At 38.7% G+C, this 12,644-nt stretch overlaps 1 protein-coding gene across 2 annotated transcripts in view; it reads right to left on the bottom strand.

Annotated features, from left to right (window-relative positions):
* Positions 1–3,147: 3,147 nt before the first annotated feature.
* csrnp3 (cysteine-serine-rich nuclear protein 3) overlaps positions 3,148–12,644 on the bottom strand; it is a 62,948-nt gene continuing 53,451 nt past the window's right edge. For both annotated transcript variants that reach the window (XM_048194649.1, XM_048194650.1), the window contains 3 exons: positions 9,760–10,019; positions 8,028–8,324; positions 3,148–5,193 (listed from right to left, as the gene is read on the bottom strand). In XM_048194649.1, the coding sequence (XP_048050606.1) occupies positions 4,075–5,193; positions 8,028–8,324; positions 9,760–10,019 (1,676 nt within the window). In that variant the 3' untranslated portion in view covers positions 3,148–4,074. The remainder of the gene's footprint in view (positions 5,194–8,027; positions 8,325–9,759; positions 10,020–12,644) is intronic.

Genomic DNA, 12,644 nt, shown 5'->3' with positions numbered 1-12,644 from the left:
GTAGCTTAAAGAGATGCTGTCTGGATTAATACATGATGGTAAAGGTCTTACTTATAGTTGTATCTGCGTATTACAGTTTTTAAACGACACACTTCACGTTTAAAGATCTGATTATTTCATGAGGTCATGCTACAATGTTGATGACATAAAAGGCATTTGATTGTCCTGTCTTGAGCTTATTAAGGGACATTCTCCATTGGACAATGACTCTCTTTCCATCAAGAGGATAAACAAACTGACAGATGCATCATAATGTTTGTGCGTTAAAAACAGCTTCTTATCTAAACTCGTCAGTGCTTTAAGGTAATAATTCACACAAAAATGATTATTTAAACACCCTCAGGTCATTTTATATAGTGTATATATATATATATCTGTTGTTTTAAAGTAGTTTTTCAAAAATTCTCTCTCTCTTTTTTTTAGGAGAAACAAATACCAGCATACAGGTTTGGAGCGACATGGATGAGGGTGAGTAAATAATGCCAATTTTTATTTTTAGATGAGCTTTCCCTTTAACATGGTAGGAAATCTGATGTGAAATGAATTCACTCCTTTGAATAAACATTAGCTTCAATGTGTGGCATTATCACACTGTAAACTATTGCACTTAACAAATTACTCTTCAGAATGATTTGTTCAGTCATAGCTTATTTTTAAATTAAATAACCGTGACAAGAATTATTCTCTCTTTTCTCTCTCTCTCTCTCTCTCTCAAAATCTAAACCACAGTTATTGAGAGAATATTTTCACATCTTGGCATAAAATATTTTCTATAAGTTGAGAAAAATCTCTTCACCTTCCTGGCCTCCATCCATTCAATACTTTCAATTATGCAATAAATTTAAAGCATTACCTTGTACAAACCTAATATTAGTTATTTTGTATTCTATAACACTTTTTTAAAAATCATCTTCACCTGACGGAAACGGAATGATTCGTTCGCAGTAACTTGATGCATTTCAAAGTGCATTTCATCAGAAATCCCTGCATAATCCCAAAGATAATGTAAGACTTCAGTATCTCAGAGTTTAATTAGACAAAGAGTTTGACCATTTTCATTATCTTAATCTGGTTTAAAAAGTTAAATCTGTTATCTAACTACGTTCTGTCTTCTATCTGCCTTTTTAAAGCAAATGCAGATAGATGTGATATATCATTTTCTTGTTAGTGTCATGGAAAAACATCCACTAAAAACTTGGAGATATGTTATAAAAACATAATCTAAGGCTGTGTTTGGAGTAGCATACTATTTATGCATGTGTATTTAATGCAAAATCAAAAATATAGTCCACTTACCGAAAGTAATATGAGTGACACTCTTTCTTGACTCACGAAATGTTAAGAAATTGTTCATATATGTTAAGCAGACATATATGAAAATAAGCAAATTAACCTTTTTTAAAATAGTAGCTAGTATACAGTATATACTACGCAGTGTTCACTAAGTAGTAAGCAAGTATTCCATTCCGAACACAGCCAAAGACATGGCACGGTACCAGATAGCCCCGCCCCCCTCAGTGCTCGGGTAACGATTGGTTACGGTTCTGTGTAACATCAGCCAATGGAAAAGTGCAATTATGTTGAGGAAATGTATTGTGTTCACAACTTAAATATCATGGTTTTGGTTTTGTAAGCAAAGGCAAATGAACAGCACACATTTTAAGAGCCGTTTTCATGCTTTCACCAACTCTTTAAAAGCATGAAGTATGTGTACGAAAATGTAACAGTATTATTTTCTCTTTTACAGTACATCAAACTCTTACAAAACCATAAACCAGCGATGAAAGCTAAAAAACAAAAAACAACAACAAAAAAAAAACATGCTTTTATCAAACATTTAGATATACACTTACTTCAGAACACTAACAGCAACAATCTTTTTTTCTGTTTTCTTTTTTGCACCACGGACACAGATACATAGAAAAGTTCTATCCACATTTCTGCTCAAAACTAGAACTTTTTGAAATTACAAGAAACATTGCACGAGCCTAAGGTCAGGAATATACTTCACGCTAGTATTTAAACGCAAACGCTTGGCTAACGTTTTGCAAGCACTGACTCACGGTTCACCCACACATTATTCCAAACTTGCATAACTTTCTTCTGCAGAACACAGAAGAAGTAATAGTTGGAATCCAAGCAACATTAGACCTCATTTTATGGACAAACAATATTTTAATAACTTTTGTTCTCCACATAAGAAAGAGAGTTTGGAATGACATTAGGGTGAGTAAATCCAAACAAAATTTTCATTTTTGGGTGAACTGTCCCTTTAAGTTCTTGTCTTGGCGGCAACAAACCTCAAGGTGGCACTAGAATACCGTCTGTTGCATTAAAAACAATGGGTCTCGTTTATCAAGCATGTGTATGCAAAAATTTGTGCGTGAAATAGTAATAATAATAATGTTGCTTCTGGTCTGTGCGCGTTCATGTGTTTTAGAGGAGGCGTGGTTTTGGACGGCGATTTGCAGGGAGGGTGGGATCGTATACTTTCAATGCTAACAGGCTAAAGTTAGCATTTCTCAGATCACCTACTGCAGCTTTAAAATTCATACATAGTTATTTAATTATATACAACAAAAAAGGTAAGAAAACCTGCATTATAGCACGAGTTGCGAGGTTTCTCTATATAACAACAAAGATTCGCATATGAGGATCTTGCTGCACAAACCAAAAACGTTATATGTAGAAAGACGGTGCACTCGTATTATTATGAATGCGAGAAAGTGCAATGCACAGAATAAGTCCCGACTTTAAATAAGAGCCAGCTGCCGATTGATAAAGTCATTGCATCACTGCAGCTGCTGTAAGAAGCTCCGGTTCCTATAGAAACAGTCAGACGAGCGCTTCCTGTGGAGATGCGCACTTAGGACTGCGAATGCTTGATTCAGCTTGATTCAGCCTGAAAAATGCCATTTTTTTTGTCATGATTCAAGCGTTTAGAAACAAAATTTACAAGACAGTTGTTGTCAGATTTCATTGGTGATTTCAAATATGAAATTTAATCGAAAGCTTGGTGAACAGCTTTAGAGAATTTGATGTTTCCCCATTCAAAGAGATAGCACTTGAATGCCCGAGAGACGTTTCAAAGATGGCCGCCGAGTGAAATGACTTGTCTTAAAGGGACTTTGCAGAAATTCTCAAGGCGCGTGCACACTGTGCGATTTTAGCCATGATTTGGTCGTCTGAGACAAATTTTGAGAATCCTAAAAGATTCCTATAATCCTAGGCTAAAATCTGTAGTCTTTGATCACTAGTTTGACATGTTCACCGACAGCCAATTAATAACCGTTGCGATCAAATTTTACCTCCGACAAAATTCTGGCAGTGTCAGGAGATTTGGCGCACAGTCCTGCAGTGTGACTTCTCCTACGGCAAATGTCAAATTATCTTCGTTGCCATGATCAAAATTGTGCCATGATCTAAACGTGTATGGGTTGACGTAATACTCTGGACAAGCTTTCAAGCGCGCATCCGTTTTTAACGCATCTTGACTGTCGTACGGTCTGACATAAATGACAGCTGAGATCCCACAGTGTGACATGAGGATCATGTTCGTACAGTCTGACGAGCAACAATCGTAAAGGACTATTATAAATTGCACAGTGTGCACCCGCCTTCAGGTGAAACCGTGTCTTTAGAAAGCATCAGACAGTGACGAAAGGCTGTAAAAGAAAATGTTGTACAGAAAGAAAATGTTATACAGAAACACATAGTTGCTTATCAAAAATAGTCCAAATTCATTAACATTACAACGAAGTTGAGATCAAATTGATGTGCGTACACACGTGTATTGAATTCACGAGATAATCCACGCAATTATTAGTAAACAAGACCCATTGTTTTAGTGAAATTACGCGTTTGCGTTGCCGTACTTGCGTAGAGTATGTTTCCAACCTAAAGCTTATCATACACTCTGATTTTGCAGTTTAAATCGTTTTTTTTTGTTCTTTGCAAAGTTCAGTAAAAATACGTATTTTTGGATCCGCCCCGCCCCCCCCCCAAACGTTAAACAGGAAATTTGTCAGAACGAAACATCGAAGGCTGCTTTTATACTCTTGCCGCTCTCTGGATCTAAACCGGAGTGGGCTCAGGGAAAGCGTCCAGTAAAGTAGGTCCTTTCGTGTTGTCCGCTAGCGAAACTTCGGGCAGATTGCGAGACATCTCCTTTGGCTGTTCAGCTACGTAACAGTTCCCGTTGGCGTTGTAGCCTGTATCCTGCGTATTGTTGTTCAGATAGTTTTGGAATTCCATCTGATTCAGCTCTCCCGATTGGCTGAGGAAGGTCCCTTTGGATTGGACGCTTTTATCCGGCTCCGGGGTGCAACAGCCAATCACGGCCAAGTGGTGACTGGCGTACGGTTGCTCGGGCTGCTGGGAATAGTCCGTGTATTGGTCAGCGGTCACATTGAAGGGACCCTGAGACATGACCCTACTGGAGTCATTGACTCTGTCTTGATAGGAGGCCGTGTCCCCTATGTAGGGCTCATTTGATTGGTTGGCGGAGGCTAAAAGTACGGGCGGAGTAGCGTTTTCCATCGGGTAGTACTCCGCGGTGGAGTTGATGAAGTAGGAGTTGCCGTTCGTTTGGTTGTCCGACGCGACCGTATTCTCTGAGTAACACATCACGGAGGGGGGCGGAGCCACCTCGCTATTGGCCAATCCCGTGTCAAACTCCACGGTCTTGTCATCGTCCTCGTCCTCGTCGTCTTCCTCCTCAGAGTCGCTATTCGCCAAACTCTGTGTGCTGGAGTCGGACAGACTGCATAGACTGCTGCTCTCATCCTCGTCATCTTCGTTCTCCTCATCTTCGTCATCTTCCTCTTCCTCCTCTTCATCATCCTCGTCTTCCTCTTCCTCCTCCTCCTCTTCGTCCAAGGCTTCGTCTATGTCGTCGCCAGCCTGCAGATGCATGATTGTGGTCTGCGGGACTGTATCCGGGATCGCGTATTCCAGTGAATGCTGGCCCGTCGCCAAGGGGCTGCAGTGACCGTTCGGGTCGCCGTGGAATCCGTTGCCGGCCGCCGCCGTGGCTCCGGAATTCTGCTGCTGCTCACGGCTCTTCTCGAGTTCCAGCTTCATGATGGTGTGCAGGAAGTGAGTCCGCACTCGGATGGGGTTAAACTCGATCCTGCCGGCTGCGTTGCTGCAGCCCTCTTTTGTGCAGCCACATGGGAATGACATACGGTCCACCTGTGGACATTCAAGAACACTTGAGCACAGGCCAGTTTAGGATGGTTTGAATTACACACAGCAGGAATGATCTAAATAAAGCTCCTCTCTCTTCTGAAGACTAGATGTACCGCGTAAAATGTAACCAGTTGTATCTACGTCTGCTGTCTAACATCTTAATCAGTTTGAACAGGGCATACCTCCATTAAACTTTATCTTTAGACATCTTACTCATTTTTGCTTGTTAGTCTGCTATGTTAGATTTCTTTGATGGGCTTTGCTTTACTACAGTATGGGGAAGGGGGACTCGCAACAAAACCTGATGTGGGGTCATAGTTCACCTCAAAAAAAAAAGAAAAAAAAAGCTTGATGAAGCCCATTTTAATGACAATTAAAGGTTGTTTTGCATCATTTTTATAACAATTACGCACATTTTACCTATATTTGTCATTACCGTTCTGCAAAAAAGTATTATTATTTATTAATTAATTAATTAATATACTTTCAGGTATTGATTAATAAGGTATTAATCAATACCTTAAAGTATATTAATTAACAATAAATAAAATAATAAAATAAATATTAATAATAATTAAATGTATCATTTTAAAAATGTAAAAATATAACACAATAAAAATTCTGAATATTTGAAATAAATATTATTAGCAAATATAAAAATAATATAATATAGAATATTTACATGTAAAATGTTTATACATCATGGTGGTATTTTTCTTCATACTGATTAAACAAAACATATTGCAAAATAGATATAGTGTAAAAATATGAGTACATTCATGAGAATCAAATTAGAATCATCACTAAAAATCAAACGTAAAATGTATGCATTCCAGTAATGGAAATAATGTCACAATGCAAAAGAATCATACCCCCGGTTTCACAGACAAGGCTTAAGCTAGTCCTAGACTAAAATGCATGTTTGAGCTGTTTTAACTGAAAGCAACTTACTGACATATCTTAAAATATGTAAGTGCCACTGAATATTTTATTTATCCTATAGAAAACAATTGTAGTAATAGTTTGAAAGCCAGATGTGTTTTGAAGGCCTCACAACTTACATATGTCAGTGCCATTGTTCTGTCTCGAGATGCACACCAATAATACCCTAATTGAACTAAGGCCTAAATCCTGGCTTAGTCCAAGCCCTGTCTGTGAAACCGGGCCTTAATGTAAAGTAAATGTATTTATTTAAAAATAATAATATTACTTTTTGAATGTTAATGGTACATACTGTATATAAAATTATATAATATTTGTAAAATGTAAATGTTACAATTAATTTTTTTTTTCATAAGTCATAAAATAGGCAGCATTTCCTTAAAGGGTTAGTTAACCCAAAAATGAAAATTCTGTCATTAATTACTCACCCTCATGTCGTTCCACACCTGTAAGACCTTCATTCATCTTCAGAACACAAATTAAGATATTTTTGATAAAATCCGATGGCTCAGTGAGGCCTGCATTGACAGCAACATAATTAAAACTTTCAATGCCCAGAAAGCTACTAAAGACATATTTAAAACAGTTCATGTGACTACAGTGGTTCAACCTTAATGTTATGAAGCGACGAGAATACTTTTTGTGCACCAAATAAATAAAATAGTGACTTTATTCAACAATATCTAGTGATGGGCGATTTCAAAACACTGCTTCATGAAGCTTCGAAAATTTACGAAACTTATTTTGAATCAGTGGTTCGGAGCGTGTATCAAACTGCCAAAGTCACGTGATTTCAGTAAACGAGGCTTCGTTACGTCATAAGTGTTTTGAAATTTCAATGGTTCACCACTGGGGGGCGTGACTCTGGCAGTTTGATATGCGCTCTGAACCACTGATTCGAAACAAAAGATTCGTAAAGCTTCATGAAGCAGTGTTTTGAAATCGCCCATCACTAGATATTGTTCAATAAAGTCATTGTTTTGTTTTTTTGGTGCACAAAAAGTATTCTCATCGCTTCACCACATTAAGGTTGAACCACTGTAGTCACATGAACTGTTTTAAATATGTCTTTAGTAGCTTTCTGGGCATCTGAAAGTGTTAATTATCTAGTAATTAATGACAGAATTTTCATTTTTGGGTGAACTAACCCTTTAAAGCAATACACATATTTCATTTTGTGTGTGTGTGTGTGTGTGTGTGTGTGTGTGTGTGTGTGTAAGTGATGAAATATTTTATTTATCCTATAGAAAACAATTGTAGAAATAGTTTGAAAGCCAGATGTGTTTTGAAGGCCTCATGACCTACATGACTGAGAGAAGTCACATGGGATTTTAACTGAAGTTGCTTGCAGTTGCCATCTGCACTGATAGTATGTTGCTCTTTTGGTTCACCTGGCCTTCACCATGGTCTCTTAATAAAAATAATGAGGCAAGAACACTTTGTGGGACAATAAAATATGTTTTTGACTGGTTGGCAGTTGGCCACCCTTACAAAGAGAAGAAGATAGCCAATTAATGAAGCAACTGTGGCAAAAGTGTTGGGGAGATTCCAGGAAGAGAAAAGGAGGAGAGCACCTGCAAATGAGGTCATGGTTAAAACTGTATAACAGTGTGATTTGCGAGTGAGATGGTCAGATGTCTTGCAGGTGTCTCGGCTTTGTTGTTTTGTTCAATAAAGTCTTATTTTGACTTCTAGAACTCTGCCTTTTGAGCTCTAGATGACTTTTCTCCACAACATAAGTTGATGTATTTTATAAATTAATATTTCATGATTAACTTAAAATAATAATTTATTCAACTATTATTACTATTTTTACATAAGTAAGTAACTAGAACTAAAATTCCTCAGCAGTGGTAACATGTTTTATGTGTAATATGTGTGTTTGCTCATCATACCTGACACTTGATGCCGGCGAGGCTGCATGTGCAGGTCTCAGGGTCACAGAAGAGTCTGCAGTCACAGCCGCAGTCTTCCCTGGACACCCTGATGGCTCGTAGCTCGTGTTTCTCCTCCACGTCGATCTTCTTGACGCCGGATGAGCGCAGTAGAGCGCGCCGCTTCTTAGTGGTCAGAGGCTGAAGGAAGAAGTATTCGTCCACCTCTGTGTTATCAATGTCCAGGTCGTCGTCAGAGATGTCGTCCAGCGTGAGAGCGTTGGCCTCGTCGGACTCCATCGAGCCGTTCTTCGTCAACTGAGGAGAATACAAAAGGGCAAATTTTGAAGACCGTAATCTCTAATGCTCAAAATAATTAATTGGTTTGAGAAGGGCGAAATTAAAATAAGCAAATTAGCTCAGTTCAGTCAAATTAACTTTTATGAGTATTTAGAACTTTCTCTTTTGAGTTCACAGAACTGACACTTTCGTTGATTTGAGTTTTAAGCTCTTTTAAGTTAGATGATCTTAAATTTAACTGAATCTGGGCTAAGATTTCTATTTCCCAGCATGCTTTGCCCATGGCACTTGGAAAGGGAGAGTAAATGCTAAAATGAAGTGTTATTTGATGTTTTAAGATTAATGTTAAGTGGGAGATATAGTAATGTTTAGAGTTTCGTTGCACTAATTTTTTTTTTTTTTTTTTTTTTGGGAGGGTTACCATCATGGTGATAAGTGGATCATGCAGCTTGGTTTGAGAGCAGGTATATTAAAGGAGACCTATTATGCATCTTTTACAAGATGTAATATAAGTCTCTGGTGTCCCCAGAATGTGACTCTGAAGTTTCAGCTCAAAATACCCCACAGATCATTTATTATAGCTTGTCAAATTTGACCCTATTTGGGTGTGATTATTGTGTGTACCTTTAAATGCAAATGAGCTGCTGCACCTGGCCCCCCTTTCCAGAAGAGGGCGGAGCTTTAACAGCTCAACAACAACAAAGCTGGAGAATATATGCCGTCATGTTCATCTTTTGTGCAAATCCAGCATTGAATTGACCCTCGTTTGTGAAGCAGTTGGGTGTAAAATGACGGCATTATAACATCATTCTAATACAACAACTCTTCTTCTTCTCTAAAGCAGCTCAACATGGACTCACCCCCTTTGTTGCATGTTCTCAGGGGCGGGGTTTATGTAAATTTTAGTGTTTGTGATGTCACTAACCTGGGAAGAAGCTTGTTGTAGTCCTTAAACAGAGAATTCTTTAAAAGAAAATATCTCCATTTGCATTGAACTTTGAGCGTTGTAACTTTGCAGATGTTGTTTATGCTCAAACAGCAACATTACACACTAACTAAAGTTAAAAAAGTGAAATCATAATCAACCACCCCTTTAAATTATTTATAATACTGTACTCATTCAGCAAGTGCTATGCCATGCAAACGCTAGCATGTTAGCATTTATTCAGTTAGCTAGTTATAAGTTTCCACTAATAAAATATTTAAGTTGAGATTAAATGATAATTTTAAGTTAATGTAGTTAAAGTGTATTAACTGGCTTATTCAAACATTTCAAGTTGAGAGCAATTAAAATGTATGAGCACAAAATAAAAACCTGTTAGTTCTGCTTTGAATTCCTTAACTTCAAATATTTTGATGTAACTGATTACCTCACATTTTTTGAGTTTTGCCAACTTATTTGAGTTTACAGCACAGAAATATAGCCATAACAAAAGTATCTTTTCTTGCGTACCCGCAGCCGGATAGAGTTGAGTTTCTCCTCTTTCAAGTGGTCTCGGAGCATGTCTCTGTGGATTTTCTCCTGCTCCATGGCGAACTCTCCCAGCGTGTACTGCCGCACGCAGCTGTGCCTGCTGGACATGCCCAGCGTACTGCCACCCTGGCTGGGCACGCTGGTGAATCCCTGCCTCCGGCTGAAGTAATACACCGTCACCTTCTCAAAGTGCACCCTCCTCGTCCTCATCCTCTTCTCTCGCTTCAGTATCGAGGATGCTAAAAAGATATTAAATTAAAGGTAAATAAAATTACAGCTGGGTTATTCAATTTGAAAGACACTGATATGCATCTTTCCTGTAACAGCCGCAGCATGTCTGAGTGATTTGAGGACTAGGAAATAGGGGTGAGTAATGGATTAAATATTATCAATACATTTGATTTTGTTTGATGTTCAAAAGTCTGATTCCTTTACATAAATCAGTGCTTTTGAACTGAATTCTGATTTAACAATTAATTTGCATGGCACTTGTTTTCAGTGTTGGGGAAAGTTACTTTTAAAAGTAATGCATTACAATTTTGCACTTACATCTAATTGCATTACTTAGTTACTTTTTGTGGAAAGTAATGTGTTACGTTACTTTTTCTTTTTCTCATTTGGGCTGGGCTTGCTTGTTTTTTAATAATTTTTGGCAAATAAAGGCCCTTTCACACTAAAAGTGAAATGAAAACAGTGTCAAAAGCATGCCTGATTATTTTTAACTTGAGAAAAGAAAAAAGAAAAGAGCAGTTTGCTGGTTTAAGATGGCTTAGCTGATCTCACTGCCTGTCACTTTTAATAGCATATTATGAAAAATGTTTTGTAAAAGAGTACATCACACAGCTGTACAAGTAAGACGTTCTCCTCTGCGCCTCTAGTGGTCCTACAGTCCTCTGCACGCCTCTGGCTCCTATTGTTTGGCCATTTAAAGGGGGATGGTAAATATAGCCTGTATAAATATCCCCAGTTTTGGCCTCCACAAGAGTGGAGTTTCCCTGATACTCTCTCCCACAGCTCCCTTCATGTCTGACACAAACAGGACAAATAAGAACCATCTGCTGCTGCCGGTCCCCCGCCCAGAACCACCAGCAGAATACATTACACACACACATGAGTGTGTGCACTGCACTTAACCTAGTCTGACTCAGGAACTCCAGCAGAACTGGAACAGAGAGCTTCTACTGCAAACAGAGCTTTCTGAGCGCAGGGGCTCAGTGTTGAAGAAGAATTAGGTGGCGGCTGATTGGTTGAGAAAATGACTTGAAAAGCAATTTCAATTTTAGATGAGAGTCCTGATTATATTTAACCCTTAAACTGAAAGGGGAAAAAAGTAATACAATCTATTGTGCATAAAGAAAGGCCTGTTTTTGAAAATATTTTTGCACTGTGGCATTATTTTCCTGACAATTAAAGGGATAGTTCACCCACAAATGAAAAATTCTGTCATTAATTACTAACCCTCATGTCGTTCCAAACCTGTAAGACCTTCGTTTATCTTTGGAACACAAATGAAGACATTTTTTAATTTTTAAATGTTTTAATTTTTAAAATCTGAGCTGATTCTGTTCCTCCATTGACAGCTAAGCAACTACCATGTTGTCGCTTTAAAAAGTTCATAAAGAGATCATAAAACGAATCCATATGAATTGAGCAGTTTAGTCAAAATTTTCTGAAGAGACACGATCACTTTATATGCTGAACAGATTGAATTTAGGCTTTTATTCACATATAAACATTGATCAGCGTACATAAACAGAAGCTCAACCGAAAGTGCTTGATGCGCGAGAACAAACCAGAGGATGAAACTCATTAATTCTTGCTGAAGATCAAACGTGCTGCGTAACATGAGAATGATCCTCATTGGTTCTTGCGGAAGCTCAAACGTGCTGCGTAACACGAGAATGAACCTCATTGGTTCTTGCGGAAGCTCAAACGTGCTGCGTAACACGAGAATGAACCTCATTGGTTCTTGCGGAAGCTCAAACGTGCTGCGTAACACGAGAATGAACCTCAATGGTTCTTGTTGAAGCTCAAACGTGCTGTGTAACACGAGAATGAACCTCATTGGTTCTTGTTGAAGCTCAAACGTGCTGCGTAACACGAGAATGAACCTCATTGGTTCTTGCGGAAGCTCAAACGTGCTGCGTAACACGAGAATGAACCTCAATGGTTCTTGCGGAAGCTCAAACGTGCTGCGTAACACGAGAATGAACCTCATTGGTTCTTGTTGAAGCTCAAACGTGCTGCGTAACACGAGAATGAACCTCATTGGTTCTTGCGGAAGCTCAAACGTGCTGCGTAACAAGAGAATGAACCTCAATGGTTCTTGCGGAAGCTCAAACGTGCTGCGTAACTCGAGAATGAACCTCAATGGTTCTTCAGGAAGCTCAAACGTGCTGCGTAACACGAGAATGAACCTCATTGGTTCTTGTTGAAGCTCAAACGTGATGCGTAACACGAGAATGAACCTCAATGGTTCTTGCGGAAGCTCAAACGTGCTGCGTAACACGAGAATGAACCTCAATGGTTCTTGCGGAAGCTCAAACGTGCTGCGTAACACGAGAATGAACCTCAATGGTTCTTGCGGAAGCTCAAACGTGCTGCGTAACACGAGAATGAACCTCAATGGTTCTTCAGGAAGCCCAAACGTGCTGCGTAACACGAGAATGAACCTCAATGGTTCTTCAGGAAGCTCAAACGTGCTGCGTAACACGAGAATGAACCTCATTGATTCTTGCAGAAGCTCAAACGTGCTGCGTAACACGAGAATAAACCTCATTGATTCTTGCAGAAGCTCAAACGTGCTGCTTAACACATGAGAATTTTTTTTTTTTTTCATTAAAAAAATGCAGCCTTGGTGAGCA

Source organism: Megalobrama amblycephala, linkage group LG6 (genome assembly GCF_018812025.1).
Source record: "Megalobrama amblycephala isolate DHTTF-2021 linkage group LG6, ASM1881202v1, whole genome shotgun sequence".
Taxonomy (NCBI): domain Eukaryota; kingdom Metazoa; phylum Chordata; class Actinopteri; order Cypriniformes; family Xenocyprididae; genus Megalobrama; species Megalobrama amblycephala.
This window is presented reverse-complemented; position numbering and strand designations above follow the sequence as displayed.